General features: G+C 34.4%; 1 protein-coding gene across 3 annotated transcripts in view; it reads left to right on the plus strand.

Annotated features, from left to right (window-relative positions):
* Positions 1-24,059, plus strand: part of LOC117710944 (cytochrome P450 2C29) — a 44,469-nt gene that overhangs the window by 15,193 nt on the left and 5,217 nt on the right. For all 3 annotated transcript variants that reach the window (XM_076920384.1, XM_076920369.1, XM_034506283.2), the window contains 4 exons: positions 361-521; positions 2,476-2,652; positions 13,503-13,644; positions 22,678-22,865. In XM_076920384.1, coding sequence (XP_076776499.1) covers positions 361-521; positions 2,476-2,652; positions 13,503-13,644; positions 22,678-22,865 — 668 coding nt within the window. The remainder of the gene's footprint in view (positions 1-360; positions 522-2,475; positions 2,653-13,502; positions 13,645-22,677; positions 22,866-24,059) is intronic.

Here is a 24,059-nt window from a genome sequence, read left to right on the forward strand (position 1 = left end):
ATGTTCTTATTATATTTTTTGTTTCCTTTCAGTATAGAAGAGAGATAAAACTGTTTAAGTGGTATATGCTCAATGTGATGCAAAATTTTAAGTATTATTTCATCATAGAAATGTGATAATGATGATTTTGGAAAATGTTTATAAACCTATAAATTTCAATTTTTCCCCCCAAAAAGAAACCCTCAAGCTTAAGGTCAAAATGATATGTCAATTTTATATGTAACAAATGCTTAGCTGTTAGAAAAATTGTAGGCAAGGTATGGCCTAAAACTCCTAAGAATTTTTACCTGTTAACAGAAGCAACATATCTTCTTTTGTCTATTTTAATGTTATTTTTCTAATTATTTTCCAAATCTTCAGGCTCACCATGTGACCCCACCTTCATCCTGAGCTGTGCTCCAAGCAATGTCATCTGCTCCATTATTTTCCAGAATCGTTTTGATTCTAACGATAAGGATTTTCTTATTCTCATGAAAAAAATAAACGAGAATGTCAAGATTCTGAGCTCCCCATGGCTGCAGGTGAAGTCAAGATTTTTTTTCCACCTGAGTGAAAACATATGGTACTTTATTGTCACAGATCAAATTCAATATGGACTACAAAGTGAGGTGACAAGACACCTTAGTTCTGATCAATGTATTATGGAAAGAATATATGGAAGGGAGGCCTCAGCCCTTTGCTATGCCACTATAAAAACTGAAGGATGAAGGCTAGGTTGGCTCAATTCTTCTAGCTCCTTATTTATTGAGCTTCCCAATGATGCACACAGAATTGTTGATATCAAGTACAGCATTTACATCTAGAAGTATGCCCAATCACTCACAGGAAATTCTATGCAACATTCTTGTCCTCTTTAAACTACTAAGCAAGACTCATCATATTTCTAGGCAGTAATATCTTAGTTTAGCAAGAATAATCTCTTAAAGGAGAAAGAATATTAGTAATAATAAATCTGTCTTAAAACCCTGAGTATTTTCAGTTGTTTGATATTTGAGCCAGGATCCTAGTGATGAGGTGACAGGAAGAAATGCAAATATGAGTAGTTCAATGCTGTGTGGACCAAAACTATCCTTATATGGTTGTCGTAGGCTGAACTGGCATCTTCTGAACTCTGCATAATAACTGTGATATCATATATAAACCTGTAAATGGTATGATATACATTTTCTATCAAGGTCCTGAGGAGTCTTACCCACTTCCGAATATTCACTCCATGCTGAGACTGGTTTACAAGAGTTAAATATACCTTTTTGCTGTAATTCAAGCCACCCAATTTCTACTTCTGCTATGATCTGAAATCTGTCAATGTGAATAAATTACATCATATCATATTTCAAACCTGCAGGGAAGAAATGATATAAACCTTTAATGAATTGCCATAAATATGCTTTTTGCTACAAAGGATTCATTAATGTAAAAATTTATGGTATTTGATCAATTGGTCAAAAATTTTTTACCCAATTTTTTCTACTATCACAAAGCACTACATTACTCCATGCATGAAATGAAATACATTTCTTTATGTTGGATACCATTTTTATTCATGTCTGAATCTATAAACTTAATTTGGGCATTCTATATATTTTAGATATGTGTACTTCTTTGTATCTGTACATTAAAAAGGTTTTTGAGAGATGTATAGTGAATATTAATATAAATGTTTGTAGTAAATTAATACAGAGGCTGTTTTTCTTTGGCTAGTTCCACAATAGTGACACAGAGAGATCAAGATAATTTCCAAGTTAAAACACAATATCTAGGCATTATAATTTTATTATAATTCTCTAATCTAATCTAGCTGCCTATCAGCAAAATTCCGGAGCATTTGCATTTTTGGATTGATCTGGCTCTCTGGACTTCAGATGTATAAGGCTTTCATGTCTCTGTGGATCTCTTCCTCATGCTGAATCCTTTCTTCCTATCTTTATCTTCATCATATCCTGGCTGTTGGAAGTCCTGCCCTATTCTTTCTATTGCCTAGTTACTACTGGCTTTTCAGCTTTTATGGACAAGTCAGAGAATAAATGGCGAACGTTGTTTACACAAACCTCATACAAGAGATTCTTAACATGAGCATTATAATATTCTCTCAGATTGAAACCAGAGAGCCAGACAGGAAAATCAGCATTCAAATGACAGAAGGATATATTTTACACACTATATAATACATTATGCCTACAGTCAGGGACTAGAGATATACACCAGTGGTTAAGAGTGTGTTTTGCCTTCCAAAGGACCTGAGTCCAATCTTCAGCTCCCATGTCAGATGGCTCACAACTGATAGATTCAGAGGAACTGACACATTTGGTTTTCATAGGCACTCATACATATGTCACACACATGCATGTATATGTAAAGACACACAGAGACATACAAACACAGATAATGACACACAGAAACAAATACACACACATACACAAATATAACTAAAACTAAAACATCTTAACAAAATATATTCTTGATTTAATTTTGCAGGTCTGCAATAAGTTCCCTTTACTTATTGACTATTGTCCAGGAAGTCATCACAAAATAGCAAAAAATATTAATTATGTAAAAAGTTATGTGTTGGAGAAAATAAAAGAACATCAGGAATCACTGGACGTTGCAAACCCTCGTGACTTTATTGATTATTACCTGATTAAACAAAAACAGGTAAAATGGTAATATCAGATTATTTTATTGTCCAAGCATTTTGTGGTTTGTTGAACATTGAAATGTTTGTCAGAAAAGATTTAAGTCAGTATCATTTGAAAAACAATTTAGTTTATGTTATGTGTTGAAATGTACCCTATAGATACTGGTAACATAAAAGCAATTTGTTAACCAGAGCACATTGACTTCATTGTAGTTGAGGAGAAAACAACCCAAAGGGCAGGTAAGATGGCAAAACAAATTTAATCAAGTAAAAACTAACCAACTATTATAGCAGTGTAAATATTGGCACCATAAATGCATATATTGCACATCTAGTGGATTAAACTTGATCTAGTCATATTGCTTATTTTAAAATGATAGTTATATAAAGGTTAATTTCTGAATGACTGTATGGTGTATGGAGAGGTATATTGTGGGAAAAGAATTGGTGTATGAAAGAGTGAGGCTTTCTGTATAACCTCAAGTTAATTTTCACCAGAAGTGATTAAGGATTGGCACTGTGTAGTTTATTCAAAAGACAATTTCCCATTTAATTTTCTCAGTAAAAGTCAGTTGACTGTAGATGTTTGGGGCTGATTGTGCACATTGGTTCTGCTCCAATGATCTTGATTGTCCTTTGCTAGAGGTCCACCACCATGAGTTCTTCACTCCTGCAACTCTATTAGCAATATTTAAATTTCAAGTGTCTGGTTTCCTTAATTTTGCTGTAACTTTAATGTCTTTTGACTGACTACTTTGTCTCATTTGTATCTTTTAAAATTTGTATTTTTATACGGTTATAGTTCAGAAAGTCAGCCCAGTATGTTTATTTGGTACCTCAGGGCAGTAACCATATTTCATTTAATTTGTGGTGGTATTTTATGTGCCTACAAAACACTGCAACTTTCAATTTCTTCTAGTTTGAAGACATCTTATCACTATGAAAAACATACCACACCCATTAATGATCACTGTTGTCCTGTAGCTTTTATTTTTTATTTTATTCATTATATTGTTACTTTGCTTATAGGTTCTCCCCTATATCTTGACAATATATTCTCTGGTTCAGCTCAGTTTCTCCTGGCACAACTGTCACCAGCAGTCTTCTCTTCTCCTACTTGCCAACCTTACTCTTCTGTTTCTTGGTAGCCTTCTCTTGTTTAGTCCCCAAACCTACTAGCCAACTCTCAGCCTCCATTGGCTGTTTATAACCTCTCCTGTTCTCAGAATTCCAAAAGGCAATTGACACTAAAGGTCATAGTGTGAAGCAGTTCGTTTTTTTTAATTTTATATTTTATTTACATTTCAGATGCCATCACCTTTCCCCATTTCCCCTCCCTAGAAAACCCCTATCCCATGTCCCCTTTTCCTTTTTGCTTTTATATAATTTTTTTAAAGTGTTAGTCAAAGGTTTTATACGTTTGGTAATGCTCAATACCCAATACCCAAGCTAGATATATAAACTGTCTTTGACTGGTGGAGACACATGGACATCTGCCTCCATGCCCTCCCTCTTTCTCTCTCTCATCACCTTGCTTCTGCTCTCCTTCATCTTCTCCTCTCCTTACTCCATCTCTTCCTCTCTGTACTCTTTCCCCCTTAGCTCCTCCTACATATCACCCTTCCTGTTAAAATAACACTTTTCTCTCAAAATACAATTAGAGCATAATTATGCCAATTTGTACCAGTGAGGTACAAGATAATCCTAATACCCAGTCCATCATTTTGTTGACTAAACAGAACATCTGTCATCTCTCTTAACTAAAACACTTAGTTTTGAACCTGGCTTTTTTCTTGGCTTAGAATGTCAGCTGAAAACCTTCCACTCAGATCTTTTCTTTCAAAGTAAATAGCCAGGATTGGCTATGAGACTATAGGCCTTCAACTCTGTCAGAAATCTAGAATGACTGAGTTAACTGAAATTATGGGAAGCACAAAGCATAGCTTCTAAAACTTAGCCAATTTATAGAGACCGCTGAACACCTGAAAAGCCCCTATACTACAGAACGTTGGAGCATCAAATTTTCAGCCTTCTGGCCCAGAATCATCTGACAGACCTTAGTGATGCAGAATTATTAAGGACTGATTACTCTGTCTAGGCAGATATAATCAATCAACTATTCTGCAAGTGTGTCCTTTTCTGGACAGTAATTTGTCTGTAGATGGAAAGAGGCAATTCTTGCCTTGTGGCTATCTCTGCACAACTGGAGTAACTGGAAGGATGCTCAATTTCTTCTTAGAATCTGCAATAGGAAGCTGTCAGGAACAGACAGGTCTGTAATCAAAATGAACATTAATATAGAAATGTTTGTAATGTCAATTCTGTGGACTTCTGACATTTTGCAAACCAACTATTTATGTAAGATAAACTGGACAGCTGTCTGTTAACTCCTCTCAGCTATTTCTAAATAAAACATAGAGAACACCCTAACAATAAACTCCAAGCCATGAATTTGCTACAGTCCCTTAACTCACAGGCTAACCATCTCAAATCAGTTAAAAAAGTTAAAGAAGGACTGGGTCTAAGCCTTGTATTCCTAAATGTGTTATACAGGCACACTGCCTATGCAAGTACCAATATTCATCTCACTTTTATATCAATAAGAAACTCGTACCAATGAAAACCTTAAATTTGAAATCAAAGTAAATTTTGTACCATTTAAGAGATTATAACTTCATCTTGATACTAATTATACAGATTTCTATCAATATGTTGTGGCTATGCACTAAATCCTAGTTAATCCTCCCTGTTCCAACAAAACCACTACTTTTCCCTAGAAAGACGGTCCAATATTAACCACCTTAGTCCTCAAGCCCAGGGAATAGGGGCGCTGACTCTTCTTTAACTTCTTCAAGCTGATTATGGGTGTTGAGATATTAGAAGAGGGGTCGGGGGAAGAGTAAATTGATAAGCCTCTGGCACTGTGTCTTCACTGCATCCAGTTGGAATTCCTGGACATCGGAGGTTTGAGAGGGTCTGCTCAGTTTGCTTGATGAGTAGATACACCGAGGCTGTGTATTCTGCAACATATAATTCTCAGAACAAGTTTTAGTATCAAGAAAAAAAATTTTTTTTCATAGAGGGCTGACAGTTTTTTAAAGATGTTGGTTCTAACAACTTTTCTTATTTTTTTTTCTTTTTTTGATTGGTTATAATACTAGTGTTTCAAATTCTATCCCCTTATCCCATTCCCCCCACCACCCAGGAGCCCCTTATCCCATCCCCCCCTCCTCGTGTTTCTATGAGGGTGTGATTTTCCAGTTTCTATGATGTTGTTTCCATTAACATAAACTGCCTCCTAAATTTCTAAATACTTTCATTTGTGTTATTAAATCTCTTATTTTTCTTATTTTTCTTTTTTCTCTTTTTTCTTCTTTTTCATCTCTTTTTAAAAAATTGGATATTATATTTACCTTTCAGATTTTATCCCCTTACCCCCAAGGGATTGAAATAATCCCTTGTACCCTATCAGACCACCATGGACTAAGACTGGTCTTTGACATGGACAAAAACAACAGAAAGCCCACATACACTTGGAAACTAAACAATGCTCTATTCAATGGTAACTTGGTCAAGGAAGAAATAAAGAAAGAAATTAAAGTCTTTTTAGAGTTCGATGAAAATGAGGACACATCATGTCAAAATTTGTGGAACTCCATGAAAGCACTACTAAGAGAAAAAATCGTAGCTCTAAGTACCCACAAAAAGGAAATGGAAATAGCATACATTAATAACTTGACAGCACATTTGAAAGTGTTGGAACAAAAAGAAGCAGTTCTAAAGGATAAGAATTCCAAGAGTCAGTTGACTAGCCATTTGCTATCCCTGAAAGGGATAACTACACAAAGTAAATCACATTATATTTCCCTCCATTTGTTTTACCAAATGCAGTTTGAAGCTAATTATGCAGTTTTGAAGCTGCTTCTCCATTCTTTCCCATGTATTTTCCAGGGTTCTAAGGTGTTTTATGTGATCTTTCTGATGATCTTTCAGTAGCCTGTCTGCAACAGAGATAAAAACATAACAGTGATGCTTCTCTTTTCTGTAACTTGGGTTCTGCTTCCTGAACCTTTTATATGTATAGACTGTCTGATATTCTAAAATATTTTGTTCTGGGATTCCTTGATAAAGTTTGTTAGTTTATGCCCCAGCTCTGTGAAACTTTGGGTTGTCACAACTTGGTAGTGCAAGTTGCGGTATTCAGCATAGTCTATCATAAAGTCCTATTCACAGTCTTATTGTTGCTCTGCATCGTGGATTGCTCTGTATTGCAGGAGACCAAAATCCCACTCATAGGACTGTCAATAATAGGTGGTAAATATTTCTTGTCCAGGGTTTTCTGGTTTGCAGGAGAAGACAGTGACTTGTTAGGCTCTCTTCTTTCTTCTTTTTGTGTCAAGGGTCAAAGTTTCCAGAAGATCTCCCATCCTTAACTCTGAGCTTTATTATTTTTGATAATATTCATAGCTTCTTTTGAGGAAAATATAAACATCCATGCTCTCAACACCAAACATTCTCTGACTTTCATTCTGATGTTAACACAGTCTTGTAGTACAAAGAATGATTGAACTCCACAACTTTTTCTATAACCCCGTGTCTCTTAGCTGCTGTTTTTTCTCATTAACATTCAGAAAGTTTAAAGTTAACAGAGCACTATTTAGTCCAATACTGGGGATTTTTATTCTTCGTTATTATTTTATAAGCATTTACTCTAAGGCATGATTAGATCTTGCTTTGATTACTTGTTCTGCAGGATTATGTGGTATACCTGTAATGTGCTTTATATTATACAATGAAAAGAATGGCTTCATGTTACTGGAGACATATGTGGGGGCATTGTCAGTCTTCATTTGTACAGGTATCTCCATAATAGCCATTACTTCCAGTAAATGTTTAACTACAAAAGAAGCCCTTTCAGAGCTCAAAGCAGTTGCCCATGAAAAACATGAATATATATAAAATTTAGTTTTTCAATTCTGCAAAATGAACCACATTCATCTACCAAATTTCTTTTTTTGAAGCAACCCTTAAGGTTTTTTTTTCCAGCAGGTAATGGAGTTTATGTATACAAAAGACAAGTAAGACATTTTATTATAAATACCTTGGTTTGTTGCCAGGTGATATAAAAGGTTTTCTTTAGACCTTTACTTTTAACATGACTTTGACTGTGACATTTTGAGGCTTATAACACATTTTCTACTAAGTAGTGAACATTTTTTTTATTTCCTGTGTCAAAGGACTTGGCAAGCTGGTATGAGTTGGAATATGGGTGATATATGAGGTATAGTTTCTATTTCTGATTATGTATTGCAGTTGCATAAATAAGGAAAATAATTCTTAATTATCCAGAATAAATTCAGCAGTTTCTATATATAAAATAACTCTTTTTACATATTGAGAATTAGTAACTATATCCAGAGTTTCAGAAAAATCTAATAATGCCATGAGAATTGCATAACACTCTAATTTTTGAAGTAAAGTATGTGGGCTTTGTATTACTTTGCTTATTTTTCTGACTTATAACCAGGAATTCCTAACTTTTGCATCAGTATAAATTGTAAGTGCTTAAAGAACTGGTATTTCTTTTACAATATACACAAATGTTCAATTAGTGCTTTTTGTAAACTAAAGACTCTTGCTTTTATTAATTTATCCCAAATGGTTGCTAAAAGTTCTTTGATAATTTTTATTGATTATGCATAATTAAGTAATCTCAGCATTAGTATAAAGCACTATAATTTTTGCTTGGTTTATTCCTGACAATTTACATAGTCTTTTTCTTCCTTTTATAATTAAATCAGAAACCTTTTCTACATATGTCTTTAATTTTTTTATTTGGCATACTAAAAAGATCTGTTCTAAAATACTATCTTCCATTTGAATAATGAGTTCAGTAGGAGAATGAATTGAAGGCAAAATAAGCAAGATACCATCCAATTTAGGATCTATGCAATTTTTATATGCACCTTACATTCTCTTTTCTCGTAAAGTTAAACCTTTCTTTCATTCCTTTGTTAGCTGTCTTGGTCTGTCTATGTCTGATTCTCCTTGTAATATTTGAAACAAATTACTTAACTCTTGAGTAGTTAATCTAATAATTTGCTATAACCAATTAATATCTCTCATTAATTATTCAAAATCATTAAGAGTTTATAACTGATAAGTTCTGATCTACCTTCTGCTAATGAATTTCATTGTTGACTTATTTCCTGATATAGACATTGGATAGACTTTCTTCTCTATTTGTTCAGAATCAATCTGCAAACTCTAACAACATATTTTTTATCATTTTCTCTGAAGTATGTGCATCAGAATCAGCTAACAAAATTCTATCATTGTAATGGTAAATAATGGATTGAGAAAATTTCCAATGAACTATTTCTAATGGTTGTTGCACAAAATATTGACATGGAGTTGGACTACTTAACATTACTTGTGAAAGAATTTTTCAGTGATATCTTTTTAGAGGTTAAGCATGGTTTATAAGTAGGCGCCAAAAGTCATTTTTTTCCCTTATCATGATCTTGCAAGGGAATAGTCAAAAAACAGTCTTTTAACTCAATCACTATCATAGGCCTTGCCTAGGTAATAAAGAATATATTCTACAGGTTGTAATGAACCTATTGGTTTAAATTTGTCAACATTCTCCATTTCCATGATTTCTTTGCTTTTAACAAATGCAAGGGAATAACATGGGTTAGCTGATTCTCCTATATGTGGCGCCTCCAGTTTCTCTTGTACAAGCTGCTCAAGTGTCTGTAAGTTTTCTTACTTAATGGCCACTGCTCTACCCACATAAGCTTATTAGTCAACTATTTTATGGGTAGGACATTTGGTATAATTTTAGCAGTGGCCCTCCCCTTATGCAATTGAAAACTCAGTCTTTGTTCTGTTCTGTTTTTGGACAAATTGCAGTCTATGATTTTTCTGGATGATATTTTTCTATACTTTCCCAAAAAGTATGTTCCATTTCACCTTTTATTTGGGGGACTGTATTTGGTATTGAAGGAATAGTAATATAAGTTCCACACTGCTGTACTAAATCTCATTCCCATAAATTTATGGCTATGTCAGGTATATATGACCTTAACTTTCCTATTTGACTTTCTGGTCCACACATGTAAAGCATCACAAGTTTGTTTCTTGTGAGATGACTTTCCAATACCTAGAATTATTTTGAAGTTGTCATTCTGAAATCTAAGATTTGTGTGAAGTAATAGTTATATTAGCTTCTGTATCCATCACATGTTCTATTTCAATACCACTTGAAACTTTAATTTTTGACTCTGATGCTTAACTGTTTGCAAGAACATATGTTTTTTTTCTGTAATTCCAAAGTCTTCTAATCTTTGAACTGAAATGGCTTTATCTTTGATATAGGGAAACATTAACAGCTGAGAAATCTCATCACCTGTGTGAAATGGCATATCTTTTTTAAAAACTTAGGCCATTATTTTAATTTCTCCCTTGAAATCTTCAACTATAATTCATGGATATACAATAAATCATTGAGATGTCAAACTATATTTTCCCAAGACTCTTCCTACTGTTTCAAGTGCAAATGACCATTAACTCTAGTAGATATTTTGTAGCATTTGATTTATGGGAAAATATAAAATGTTTATCTATGGCCAAGTCTACAGCATTACTTCCTGCAGTAGCATATATTAGATATGCAATACTAAGTTGAGGTTTTACTGCCTGCTTGTTATTTCCTGGCTAACAAGATGAAAACAGCTCATACATTTGCCGTGGGGCCTTGAGGTAGGCCTTATGGCAAGACATTTCTTTGGAACTTTATCTACATCTATTTATTATCCAATGGCAACTTTTGTCACCTTGCATGCAGAACCCTGGAAGCCTAGGGCCTTTTTCTGATTTATACGTGTAAAAACTATTGTCCTTAGTAATGCCTTGTTTACCACATTTATTTTCAATTTCCATATTTCCCACAACTAAAACACTAGGCTTTTTTGATATCAGAAACCTCTGGCTATAGCTTGAGCTATTACATTAATATGTTATACTTCAGAACCAATATCATTTGTATTCTTTTACCATTCATCCATGGTCACTGCCTATGATTTAAGTGGTGTAATAACATTTTTACATTCTGAATTCCAAGTAATGAATACTAGTGTCTCTACCAATACTTGTCTTGATTCAGATTAGGTATGGTTTTATTTACCACTGGGATAAATCTTTGTAAAAAAAAAATCAGTGGGGCTTTCTCCTAAGCCTTATATATTTTTTGTAAACAAGGTAGACATTTTTCCTGGCTTCTCAGCTTTGTCCCAAGCTCTTAAAGCTGCTAAATGATATAGGTCTGTGACTGCATCTTCAAATTGAACCTCTTCTTGTATATTAGCATAATGACCATCAATTATATACTGATCCTCACTATATTATTGATTCCCCTTGGTCTATTGTGTTGTTTCAAATTATTGGCTTCTTCTCTTAACCATGACAACCACTGCAATTCTGGTCCAGACTCTAGTACAGCTGTTACTAATCCCCTCCATTCTTGTGGGAATAATTCTCTTTTGAGTAGCCACATTATTTAGAGTTTCTTTCACATGGGAAATGTGTACCCCATAAGATATACTTCCTGTTTAAAATGCCTTCGGTCTGTCTTTTCTACAGAAAGCCATCCTATTTTATCATAACCTTGTGGATATCCACATTAGCAGACATAGACTTTATAACTACTTTGAATTCTGTTGGTGATTCTGTGACTCAGAACTGCTGTGGGTCTCCTCTTACCATCCTCCTGAATTTTCATTCCTTAGACTTGAGTGCCTTTAGACACAATTCCTTCCTCCTCTCCATATATGCAGAAAATACCTTCTCTTTGGTTCAGTCTCTGGGAATGAACCTATTTGTTGATCATTTATTTGATTTTTAAAAAATTCCTTATCTTATCTTCTCTACTTACACGCGTATTCTTCTTTCCCATTTACTAAGGCAGTATTTTCTCCAATTCTAGCCACATTTTCCAGTTCCTTAGCCAGTGTTTTATAAAATAAATAGCCCAAAATTATGCAAAGGAGAGAAGAAAACCTGTTGCTAAAAACCATGTGAGTCTTGTCCCATCAACAGCATCAGCCAACACCCTGTTTTATCTCAGATAGTTATTTTCTGCTGGATAATGTTCTAACTGGATTTATTTTCCACTAAAATTTTGCTGAAATCATGTATTAGCTTTGATTGATTCTTTTCCTGTCTGGATTGCATGGGCTTTTCTACATATGTAATCAAATTTTCTTTATAAATGCCAATGTATTTTTATCTTTTACTATTTTGATTCTCTTATTTAATTTTTATTTAATAGTTTAGATTAAAATATTTAGCAGTATGGAAGCTAGTTTAAAGCATATGCTTTTATATCTCATTTCCATACTAAATTTAGAATAAACCTTTGGTATGTTGCAACAGATTATACTTTGGATTTGCATTTTTTCTAGATAGTCTTCCTCATTGTTTATACATTCTCTTCTATCTACATGTTCTAAGTATTTATGCCATTAAAGTGTGTATAAACAATTCTCAACTACTTCTCTATGTCAAATAGAAGGATCATGTGATCTTGTTTATTTTGTTCTAACACTGTATTATATTATAGTGACTGATTTTTAAGTAAGCATTGAATTTGGGGATAATTTCGATTTGACCGTTGTTTGTAATTCTTATTTTACATGGTGCCCTTTACATATTTTTTATTGTTTCATAAAACATAGTTTTAGGTTTTATACTTGGAAGAATAAATTCAACACAATTATGCATAAAATGTTTTCACCAGGAAAGCACAATTGATATTAAAATGAGATTCAATTCTATCACAGTAATTGTAGCAGTTTTTCAAAGGACAACTACTGGTCATAATATAATGGGATAGATATTGATATAATGTTGAAGGGGATATTAATTATTATAGTCATTGTGGAAAACAATGTCAGAGGTCTGCTAGAATTTTTCTGTGTGTCTATCATAGGACACATATATTTTTCTTCTGAGTTTCTAGCCAAAACATATCATATGGAAAACATACCTGCAGATTCATGTTTCAAAGAACAGATAGATAGAAATGTGATGTACAAACACAATGATAAGTTAATATTTAAAAATAAGAGGAAATCTAGTTATTAATGCACTAAGAAAGAATGGATTTATTTAACTCAAGGGCAAAGAGTCTTATTATAGACCCATCTTAGTTTAGCAGAGAAGACCCAGGGAGTTAGAATCAAGCACCTCACACACTGTTCTTCACTATATTGAGAGACCAAGTAATTTTTATGGATGAATCTGCATATCCAAAGGTCAGATATATTACATATTCTTCTTCATATGGATTTGATAGGAGAAAATAAATAATAAATAAAATGTTTCATTTAGATGTTTTTAAGACATAAAACTACAAAAGTATATATACTTATATGAAGATAATCACATCAATGGAAGACTCAGGCTAGTAAAAATTTAGAGTGAAATTGCAAATTGTAAAAATCTGTGTCATAGTTTCTGAAATGATATGTCAATTTTTCTTCTACTGTACATTCCAGGATCTTTGTTAGCAACATCATAAAACTTTTAAAAAATGTATAAGGTTTATTACAAAGTAACATTGTAAATTAATAAATATATCATGTTAAAACTTAGACCCAAAGTCTATCTAACTCAGTGAACTTCTATACAGTTAGAACAGCCATTCAAATGGAAGTTATGTAGTTACTCCTTAAATTTTACAATTTCAATATCAAATACTCAGCTGTACAACTTGTACAAATATAAAAATGTACAACTGTAGATTTATTGTAATAAGATGTTCCAGTAAATAATTTATCAGATTCTTGTATCAAATTGTTTATAGGCAAACCACATCGAACAATCAGAATTTTCACTTGAAAATCTTGCAAGCACTATCAATGATCTCTTTAGTGCAGGGACAGAGACAACAAGCACAACCCTCAGATATGCCCTCCTGCTCCTGCTGAAGAATCCACATGTCACAGGTGAGGGTACAGTTGGTTAACCACAGTGGTCCTGTGAGATTCTGGAAAGATGATAACAGTGTCCTGCATGTTGTTATTCTTAGAGCAGTCTCGGCTTTTACCTTCTGTGCTACTAATTGTAATGAACAGCATTACTGAGATAAATGGATTCTGGCTGTAGGAAAAGCAATCAAATGCTGGTCAGTGTCTAGGTTCCCTGAGAGGAATACTTTGGCAGGAATGGCCAGCATATATTGCTCTGTGGATACATATCCTTCCATTCTTAAAATTTTCTTAAAAGTCTGTAGATCAGCTAAAATCTCATGGTCTCTTGTACTTATTTTGATGAATCTAACTTTAGGGTAGAGAAAAAAATACCTCACTGAAGCATAAACTGAAAGCCTAAATTTTACTGATTGAGATAATGTACACACTGAGAAGTAATCAAAATATTTATATTATCTAGTGATATATTTCCATTCATCCAGAAAATGTAGATAAGTAATTGCATCACATTATAAGTCCGTTTTCTTAACTTTCTGTTGGATAATGATTTTTTTCTACTCTACCAGTAATGTTTTCTTTTACAGTGTACCTTAAAACATATCCAGTGTTTCAGCATAATTGAAACCCACCTTCACTCCTGTGACCAGTATCTCCTACACAAAAAAGTACAAATGTTATCAAAATTAATATTTTAATATATAAGGAAATAACATTAAAGCTTCCCAAATTTACTAAAGCAAAATATGATGTTCAAGAAAAAAGAACAGTAAAGATTATATACCGAAACTTAATTGCTAGATGAACACACATGCATTAATAAAAACAAGTTATATATCTATATCTATGGACCAGTAAAGACTAATGTTCAACAGTAATAAAAATTTCAGTAAAGAACGGAGTTATATATAGCATGCTCATCTTGCTGATGTTTACTTCCTACTCTTATTCATTGAAGGACTTACCTTGCAGATAAACCAAATTCTTAAATAAGGGTGTGGTGTTGTATAAGAAGTGTTTTAACTGAGAAATCAATGGTTAACAGGGAATCAGCAATGAATAGGTATGAAAGGGGAGACAGGTAACATTTGATTCCTGAATTCTTCTCGGTGCCCCTTCTCTGCTTTGTTCCATGAATGTAAGCATTAGAGTCAATTCTCTACATACAGACAGTTGATAGTGCTCCATATTTTACTACCTTAATAAAAAATACTTTTCAAGTATTCATCAAAATGGAGTAAAAACATCCACTGAAGACACAGACTCATTGTTTTATGAATCTTATCCTTATGTATACTCATGAACTGAAGTATGGAAACCCTTCAGGGAGATCACTGAGTCAAATTTAAACTATTCTCATTGAGACTACATCAGAATTCTCAAGAACAACTGATTTCTGATAAATTTGTAAGTTAAAATGCAGTTGAGACCTATTTGTTTGCTTTCTCCAATTTTCCAGTTCTTCGCGAGTCTGTAAGATGTTTTTTTTTTTTTTAATCATATTATCTAAAGTAAAGTCACAGGAAGTCATGAGATCCAGGAGTCTGAATAACATATCAGAGAGGATGAGGGTATCAATGAGAATTCTGAGTCTCAAGCCTCAAAATCAATATTTACATTATAGGTGCTGCAGGTGTGAATAAAAAAGGAGGGATGAAAGAGAAATATTCTGTAGCCTAAAGCTTCCATCACTTGAATATAGTTCCCAGAATCTTAAAACACCTACCTCAATATTAAGTATAATTCTAACTCAAGAAATGGAAAATTACAAACAAATAAAAATGTATCCATTTATCAAAATGTGCTAATGTAAGGTAATCATAATTAATTTTCATGACAATAAATAATATTTATTGTCATGAATAATAGTTTTGTGATTATAATTAATCTAACTATAAATATTGGTATAAAAAGTATTGTAATCCAATCTACTGTTTTTTTAATTGAAAATCATTTTTTTCTCACATATTATGTCATGATTATGGTTTATTCTCCTACTATTCTTCCCTACTCCTCCTCACTTTATCTCCTTCAACATACAGATCTACTTCCTTTCTGCCTCTCATTAGAAATTAAACAGGTTTCTAAAGAATAATAATAAAAATAAAATATAATAAAATACATTATAATAAGATACAGTGAAAAATAACACATCAGAATTGGTCAATACAAACAAAGGAAAAGAGTCAAAAAGAAGGTCCAAGATGCAGAAGCCCATTAATTTTCACACCAAGGAATCCCATAAAACACTAAAGTTTAAACAATAACATATATCTATATATGTTATCTGTATGTTGAAGGAGATAAAGTGAGGAGGAGTAGGGAAGAATAGTAGGAGAATAAACCATAATCATGACATAATATGTGAGAAAAAAATGGCATATATAGTATAGACCTGTGCATATTGTTTCACTCTGTCTGAATTCATATGTCCTTTGGTTATATTGATTTCACACAGCCTTGTTTTCTGAGTGTTCTCTACCATCTCTGGCTCTTACCTGGATTATTTGGAGATTCTCCTGGGACTTCTTTGGCAACTAATTCAATTAGATGTACCCTAACCCTGGTAATGGAAGTTTCATTTGGTGACAAGAGATACACAGTCAGGTCTTTGCTTCCCCATTATTTGGAGATTTTATTTAGGTCGTCTTTCTATATGTTTTATGTTTATTAAAGAAGTTTCTACTGTACCTCAATTCCATACTATCCTCCAAATGGACCTTAATTTTAGCTGTCTCTCTCTGCATTCTCTCCATCATCTCTCTCTCCCCTCCCTATTTGATGCCTCATTTTCAGCCCACAACCCATCTATAACTTCTATATAATCTGTTCCTTTCTAGTCCTTGAATTTCTGCATAATCTCTGTAGTTCTATAGATTTAGCTTAGTTATCATTGATTTAACAACTAATATCCACATAGAAGAAAATAATAGTGTATTTGCATTTCTGGATGTGAATTACACGATGATACTTTCTTAGTTCCACTAATTTACCATCCAAACCATTTCATGTTTTTATTTTCTTTTAAATGGCTGAGTATTACTCCATTGATTAAATGTTTCACTTTAAAAATCTATACTCTGTTGAAATAATTATTTAAAAACAGCCACTGGTCAAGCAGACTATCTAAGCTGCAGCGGCTCTGCCTGGTTCAGGTGCCTTGTTCTGTGGCAAGAGGCCACTAGTGAGCTGCACCTAGAAATGGCCAGCTAGAAACACCAGCCCTGCCACCCATGAGATGCCAGTGTGGGAGATGGCTCTGCCAATCTTCCACGCTGTTTCCACAAGGCTGGGCATTGCCCAGACCATCTTGCCAACCACATGGGCTTGGTACAAATGAGACTCTAAATGCTTAGATTATCCAAAGGCTTATATATTTGGTAATGATCAACAACAAGATGCCCACTTAATCAGAGGTGTAACCCAATACCCAACCTAGATATACCAACTATCTTAGACTGCAGGAGACAAGTGAGCATCTGCCTCCATGTTTCCCTCTCTTGTCTCCTCTCCCATCTCCTAGTTCCTCCTCTTTCTTCTCCTATTCCTCCCCTTCCTCCTCCTCTTTCTTTCCTTACTCCTCCCACCTTTGCTCCTCCTACATATCACCCTTCCTGTTAAAATAAAGAACAAAACTTTCTCTCAAAATACAATTATGGCATAACTATACCAATTTGTATCAGTTAGGTACAAGATAGACCTAATACCCAGTCCATCATTTTGTTGACTAAACAGTACCTCTGTCATCTCTCCTAACTAAAAGACTTAGTTCTGAACCTGCCTTTTTTCTTGGCTTTAGAATAAATCTCAGCTGAAAACTATTCTCTCAAATATTTTCTCTCAAAGTAAATAGCCGGGATTGGATATGAGACTATAAGTCTTTGACCCCATCAGAAATTCAGAATGACTGAGTTAACTGAAATTATGGGAAGCAAAAAGCATGGCTTCTGAAACTTAGCCAACTTATAGAGACCACTGAACACCTGGAAAGTCCCTAAACCTCAAAACATTGGAGCATCCAATCTTCAACCTTCTGGCCCAGGATCATTTGACAGACCTAGTAATACAGAATTATTAAGGGCTGATTACTCTTTCTTGGCAGATATAATCAGTAGACTATTCCACAAGTGTGTCCTTTTCTGGACAGTAATTTGTCTGTAGATGAAAAGAGGCAATTCTTGCCTAGTGGCTGTCTCACCACAACCGGAGTAACTCCAAAGATGCTCAATTTCTTCTTAGAATCCAAGAAAAGGAAGCTGTCAGGAGCAGACAGGTCTCTAATCAAAATGAACATTAATACAGATATGTTTGTAACATCAATTCTGTGGAAATCTGACATTTTAAAAACCAACTATCTATATAGGGCAATCTGGACTGTTGTCTGTTAATTCCTCTCCGCTATTTCTAATTAAAATCTAGAAAACACCCTAACAATAAACTCAGAGCCATGAATTTGCTATAGGCTTTTAGCTCAAAGGCCAACTATCTCAAATCAGTTTTAAAAAAGTTAAAGAGGGACTGCGTCTAAGCCTTGTATTCCTAAATGTTTTATATAGGCACAATGCCTATGAGAATAAAAATATTAATCTCACTTTTATATCAATAAGAAACTTTTACCAGTGAAAAACTTTAATTTAAGAAATTACCATTTAAGAAATATAACTTTAACTTTTTTACCATTTAAGAAATATAACTTTAACTTACCATTTAAGAAATATAACTTTAACTTAATAACAATTTTACAGATTTCTAACAATAGGTTATGCAATAAATCCTAGCTATTCCTCCCTGTTCCAAACAAACCACTACTTTTCCCTAGAAAGACAGCCCAATATTAATCACCTCAGTCTCCAAGCCCAGGGAATAGGGGAACCAACTCTTGATTAAGTTCTTCAAGCTGATTACAGGCATTGAGATATTAGAAGAGGGATGAGGAAAGAGTAAATTGATAAGCCTCTGATGTCTGTGTCTTCATTGCATCTAGCTGGACATTTCTAGGACATCAGAGGTTCAAGCAGGTCTGCTCAGCTTGCTTGATGAATAGATACACCAAGGCTGTGTATTCTGCGATATACAATTCTCAAAACAAATCTTAGTATCAAGATAATTTTTTGTTTGAATTCTGGAATCTAGTATTCTGGTGGCCTGCTTCTGTCATGTCTAATCTATATAATTCTGGGAGGTAGAAATACCTTAATCATCTCTTTTGAAAAAACACAGCCAAAACCTTTTTCCCCAAATAGAATATCCTTATGCCAGTAACCAGAAAAACCCTTATCTTGACCTCTTTCCCAGAGGAAAATTACAATCACAAAACTGAAAATCATTCCCATCTTCCTTTCTTGTTTTCCCAAGCAGGAAATGAACCCAGAATTCTCATGGGCCCATTTTAGACAGAACCCGAGTGTCCTGTGAGGCAATATAACTTTATATCATCTGAATACACCTGATTCACACTATATTTCTGTTCAGCCCTCTGCCTAGAACATTTTTTTATTTCTGCCATCTATCTGTTTGGTTCTGTACTCCAGAGCAGCTTCCACTTGTGCACTATACTCTTTACTCTAGAGCCAGAGACAATTTTCCCTATCTTAACTAAAGTACTGTATGTGCCTATTCTTAGGCTTTCCCTATTTTGTCAAGCAGGAAATGAACCCAGAATTCTTGTGGGGCCCACGTTAGAGAGAGCCCGAGTTTCCTGTGAGCCAATATAACTTTATATCATCTGAATACACCTGATTTACACTATCTTTATGTTCAGCCCTCTGCTTAGAACAGTTTTTATTTGAACCATCCATGTATTTGGCTCTGTACTCCAGAGCAGTTTTTACTTATACACTGTAGTCTCCACTCTAGAGCCAGTGACAATTTTCTCTATTTAAGTTCTAAACCATGGGTGATAATCCCCACGTGATTCTGAAAAATCTGTTTATAAATCGTTCCTAAAAGCAAATAATCCCTATATTTTAACTTTATACTTAAATCAGTAACTGTTCCACCACGGAGGCTTATTTAGCTCTCTTGGCTTAAAGAAGCCTACAATTTCTTTCAGTATAGTACCTGCCCGCCAGCAGTCTTTTTATTCACAGTTCCCATGCTGGAGTCCTGTGACTCCTCTCAGTGCCAATCACTCACTCACTTTCTTTAAAAAAAAAAAATACAACTTTTACTCTCAGGTGAATAGACTGAAATTTCTAGTGAATTCGTGCATCATGTTGGGTGCCACTTTGTTGAAATAATTATTTAAAAATGGCCACTGTTCTAGCCGACTATCTTATCTGCAGCAAGTCTGCCTAGCTCAGCCACCATGTTCTGTGGCCAGAGGCCACCAGCGTATTTCAGCTGATAGCTCTGCCAATCTTCCATGCTGTCTCCACAATGCTGGGCATTGCCCAGACCATCCCACCAACCACACTGAATTGGTTCAAATGAGACTCTAAATGCTAGATTATCCAAAGGCTTATATATTTGGTAATGATCAATAACAAGATGCCCACTCAATCTGAGGTGTAACCCAATCCCCAACCTAGATATACCAACTACCTTTGACTGCGGGAAACATATTAACATCTGCCCACAAGTTCCCCTCTCTCATCTCCTCTCCTGTCTTCTAGTTCCTCCCCTTCCTTCTCCTCTTCCTCTCCTTCCTCCTCCTCTTTCTTTCCTTACTCCTCCCACCTTAACTCCTCCTATAATACTCAGTTTAGGGAATTCTACTTTGTTTCTAAATTTTGGCTAATATAAATAAAGCAGTAATGAACATGTTAGTGAATGTGTGTCTCTGTAGGGTGATGCAACCATCATATGTATGCCCAAGATTAGTAGAGCTGGATTTTAATATAGATAGTTTCTCACCTCTCTTACCTTCTTAAAGTACTGTCACACTGATATCCATTGTGGATGAACAGGTTTGCATTCCCACTAGCAATTAATAAGTGTTTCCCTTGATCCAACCTTCAGCAGAATGAGGTGTCATTTTTTCTTTATTGATCTTCACAATTCTTTTATGTGTAAGATGAAATCTCAATGTAATTTTTATTTGAATTTCCCTGATGAATATGAATTTTGAAATTTTCTTTAAGTGCTTTTCAGCCATTTAAGTTTCTTCCTTTGAGAATTCTTTGCTTTGATCTGTACCCCATTTATTACTTGGAAAATTTGTTCTTGATATCTCTTTTTCAACTATATAGCTATTTTGGGATGTGTTGTTGGTAAAGATCTTTTCCCATTCTAGAGTTTGTTATTTTGTCATTGTGTTGGTGTCTTTTGCCATTCAGAAGCTTTTCAGTTTCATGAGGTTCCAATATGCTACTATTTATGAAGTGAAAAAAAGGAAATGTGTGTGTGTGTGTGTACGTGCATGTATGTTTAGCATGATTTCCTTCTCATGTGTTTATATAGATCAGGTGTTTATATAGATGTTTACATATTTAACTGCAACTTTTATTTTTCATATCTGAAAATTATAAATTTTGTACATATGTGGGCATATAAGAAGCAGTTATTTTACAAATATAGATCCATTTTAAAAGCAGCTTAAAAAGGTTGAACATGATAATTACTGGGTTGGGGGAATACAAAGAATCTTTCAAATTCTGCACATGCATCTTAATAGATACACATCTATCAGAATGTGATCATAATAGAGTATTGTATTTGAATACAAACTTAGTATCTGATTTGTAATTAATAGGTTTTCTCTGAGGATGAAATAAGCCAATTCAGGGTGAAGTAAAGGTAGAAAAATAGATGTATTGGGAACAGCTCTTTAGTGGGTTCACTGGTCTCCAATAACAAGTCGAGGAAAATAGCAATGTGAGATGCAGCAGAGCCAGAGCTAGAGAGAGAGAGAGAGAGAGAGAGAGAGACTGAGCAGAGAAGAGGAAGTATAGAGGGAGTATGCTTGCCAATCACTATAAGTTGTTGTCAACCTAACATACAAAAAAATTGCTGTCACAGACTTGGCTTCTTAAACTTCGTAAATCAGTGACTAAAATCTACTTCTTTTAGATAACTTTGAGCTTTTTAAAAAATATATAAATGAGAATTGTTTATTAAATATAAGTTTCATATTATAAATATGTACTTAATATCTTGTAATTTACTTTTTGTAATGATTTTGATCTGTTTTTGAAGAATATTTGTATAGTGAGTGTCTCTGGAACATTTGTAACTTGTGGCTATGAGTTAATTTTTCCTAACAAAAAATAATTTGTGTCTAGGGTATAAAAAAGTTAATAGAAGATATAAGTTGCTGAAGCTTGTCCTTGATTCAAGTGTTCTCTCTGTGTGTGAGTGTTTGATTTCCCTAGTTGCTACAGACACTGTAGATATCTGGATCCACATACATCAGTTGCTGCCAACACTGATCCCTCATTGGCTGCCCCTCTGAGTTTACCCTCTGGTGTCAAGGCTGGTGTTTGTCAAGACAGAGACTGAGAGATAGAGACATAGAGGCAAGACAGAGAAAGCCAGAGAGAGGCAGAGAGACAAAGACACACACACATGCACACACACACGCACATGCACACAGCACACACACACACACACACACACACAGAGAGAGAGAGAGAGAGAGAGAGAGAGAGAGAGAGAGAGAGAGAGAGAGAGATCTGATCTGGAGTGTCTGAGTAGTTCTTTTATCTGAAACACACAACACACACCTGGGGCACTTGGAGATTGCAGGTGCCTATGTAGAAATTGCTAGGTCTTTGAGAACAGGGCAAATGGAATTGGTTTTGAGTTTAAAGGCCAACACTAATGACCTTAACCAAGGATTAAAATATGTTGACTAATTATACTGTTTTATTTTAAATTACTTATATTGTATTTGCTGTTATGGCTACAAAATAATGAGTGTATACTGATCTATCATATTTATATAGCAGGATTTAATCCAGAACATATTATTTCTGTATAAATGTATGTATATAACCTTTTATGTGTGAACATAAAGTTCACATTTACAATTCTTTTGGAATACATATATTGAGCTATGTATGGCCTGACATTATGACAAACATGTCATTTTTTCCCCATTTCTCCAATCAGCTAAAGTCCAGGAAGAGATTGATAGTGTGATTGGCAGACACCGCAGCCCCTGCATGCAGGACAGGAGCCACATGCCCTATACAGATGCCATGATTCATGAGGTCCAGAGATACATTGACCTCATCCCCACCAACCTGCCCCATGCAGTTACATGTGACATTAAATTCAGAAACTACATCATTCCCAAGGTAAGCTTTTTTCTTTGATGAACCTCTTTGATGCTCCCAGGTTCAAAGTGTGGTACCAGTCCTCTGATAGATCTATGCCTGCCTTCATGACCCAGCGGGCAGCTCTACTGTAGGCACAGATATGTCTTGTATTGACACTTCCACTTTGGTCAGCCTTTCAAATACTGTTTTGCAAAGCTTAGGTATTTCTGTGTGAATTTTTCAACATTTTGTCAATTTTCCAAAAGTCTTTGCTGAAATTTTTATTATTATGAGAAAACAATCTCCAATTTTGAAAAAATTATATCCTGAATTCTTTAATTTATCGATATCATTCATTGATTTATTGAGGCTGTTCATTTTCTCTATGCCATGATTTTTTTCATAAAGCAGCCCATAAATATTTTCTTAAAGTTTTCTTTTTTATGACAAAACCAAAACAATGTTACATCTTTAACATGGATTTCCAGAGGGCCAAGTAATCTTTGAAGCATCAAGATGCAGTCCTAGTGTTTGTCTTCTAGAGGGATTGCTGTGAATTCTCTACTATTCTCTTAAAATACTACATTAATCTTTTAACTAAATAGCTTTAAAGCAATATATAAAGAAATCCCCCAATTAATTTGTTTCAACTGTTAAATACACACTTTTCTACTTTTTAAACTATAGTATTTTCCAAATATGTTAGAATTTTATTTTACCATTGTAGGGGGAAAATTAACCCTTAACTAAAATCTGAGTCCTTATTTTTCATGTACTAAGAAAAAAATTTATTCAAACAAAAATATTAGTTTTGCATATTATTAAACAATTAAAAAATATACAGATGAACATTGTTACATAATTTATATTTTTCTTCTTCCTCTTCTTTTTTTTTAATTGGATATATTATTCATTTATATTTCAAATGTTTTTCCCTTTTCTGGTTTCCCCTCTGGAAACCACCTATCCCGTTCTCCCCCGCCCCTCCACTTCTATGAAAGTGCTCCCCTACACGCCCACTTCCACCTCACCTCTGTGGCATTCCTTTACACTGAGGCATCGAGCCTTCACAGGATCAAGGACTTCTCCTCTCATTGATGTGAGACAAGGCCATCCTCTGCTATATATGCAGCTGGAGCCATGGATCACTCCATGTGTGCTCTTTTGTTGGTAGTTTAGTCCCTGGGAGCTTTGGGGTGGGAGTCTGTTTGGTGAATATCTTTCTGTTATTAT

Source organism: Arvicanthis niloticus, chromosome 1, assembly GCF_011762505.2.
Source record: "Arvicanthis niloticus isolate mArvNil1 chromosome 1, mArvNil1.pat.X, whole genome shotgun sequence".
NCBI classification, from domain to species: domain Eukaryota; kingdom Metazoa; phylum Chordata; class Mammalia; order Rodentia; family Muridae; genus Arvicanthis; species Arvicanthis niloticus.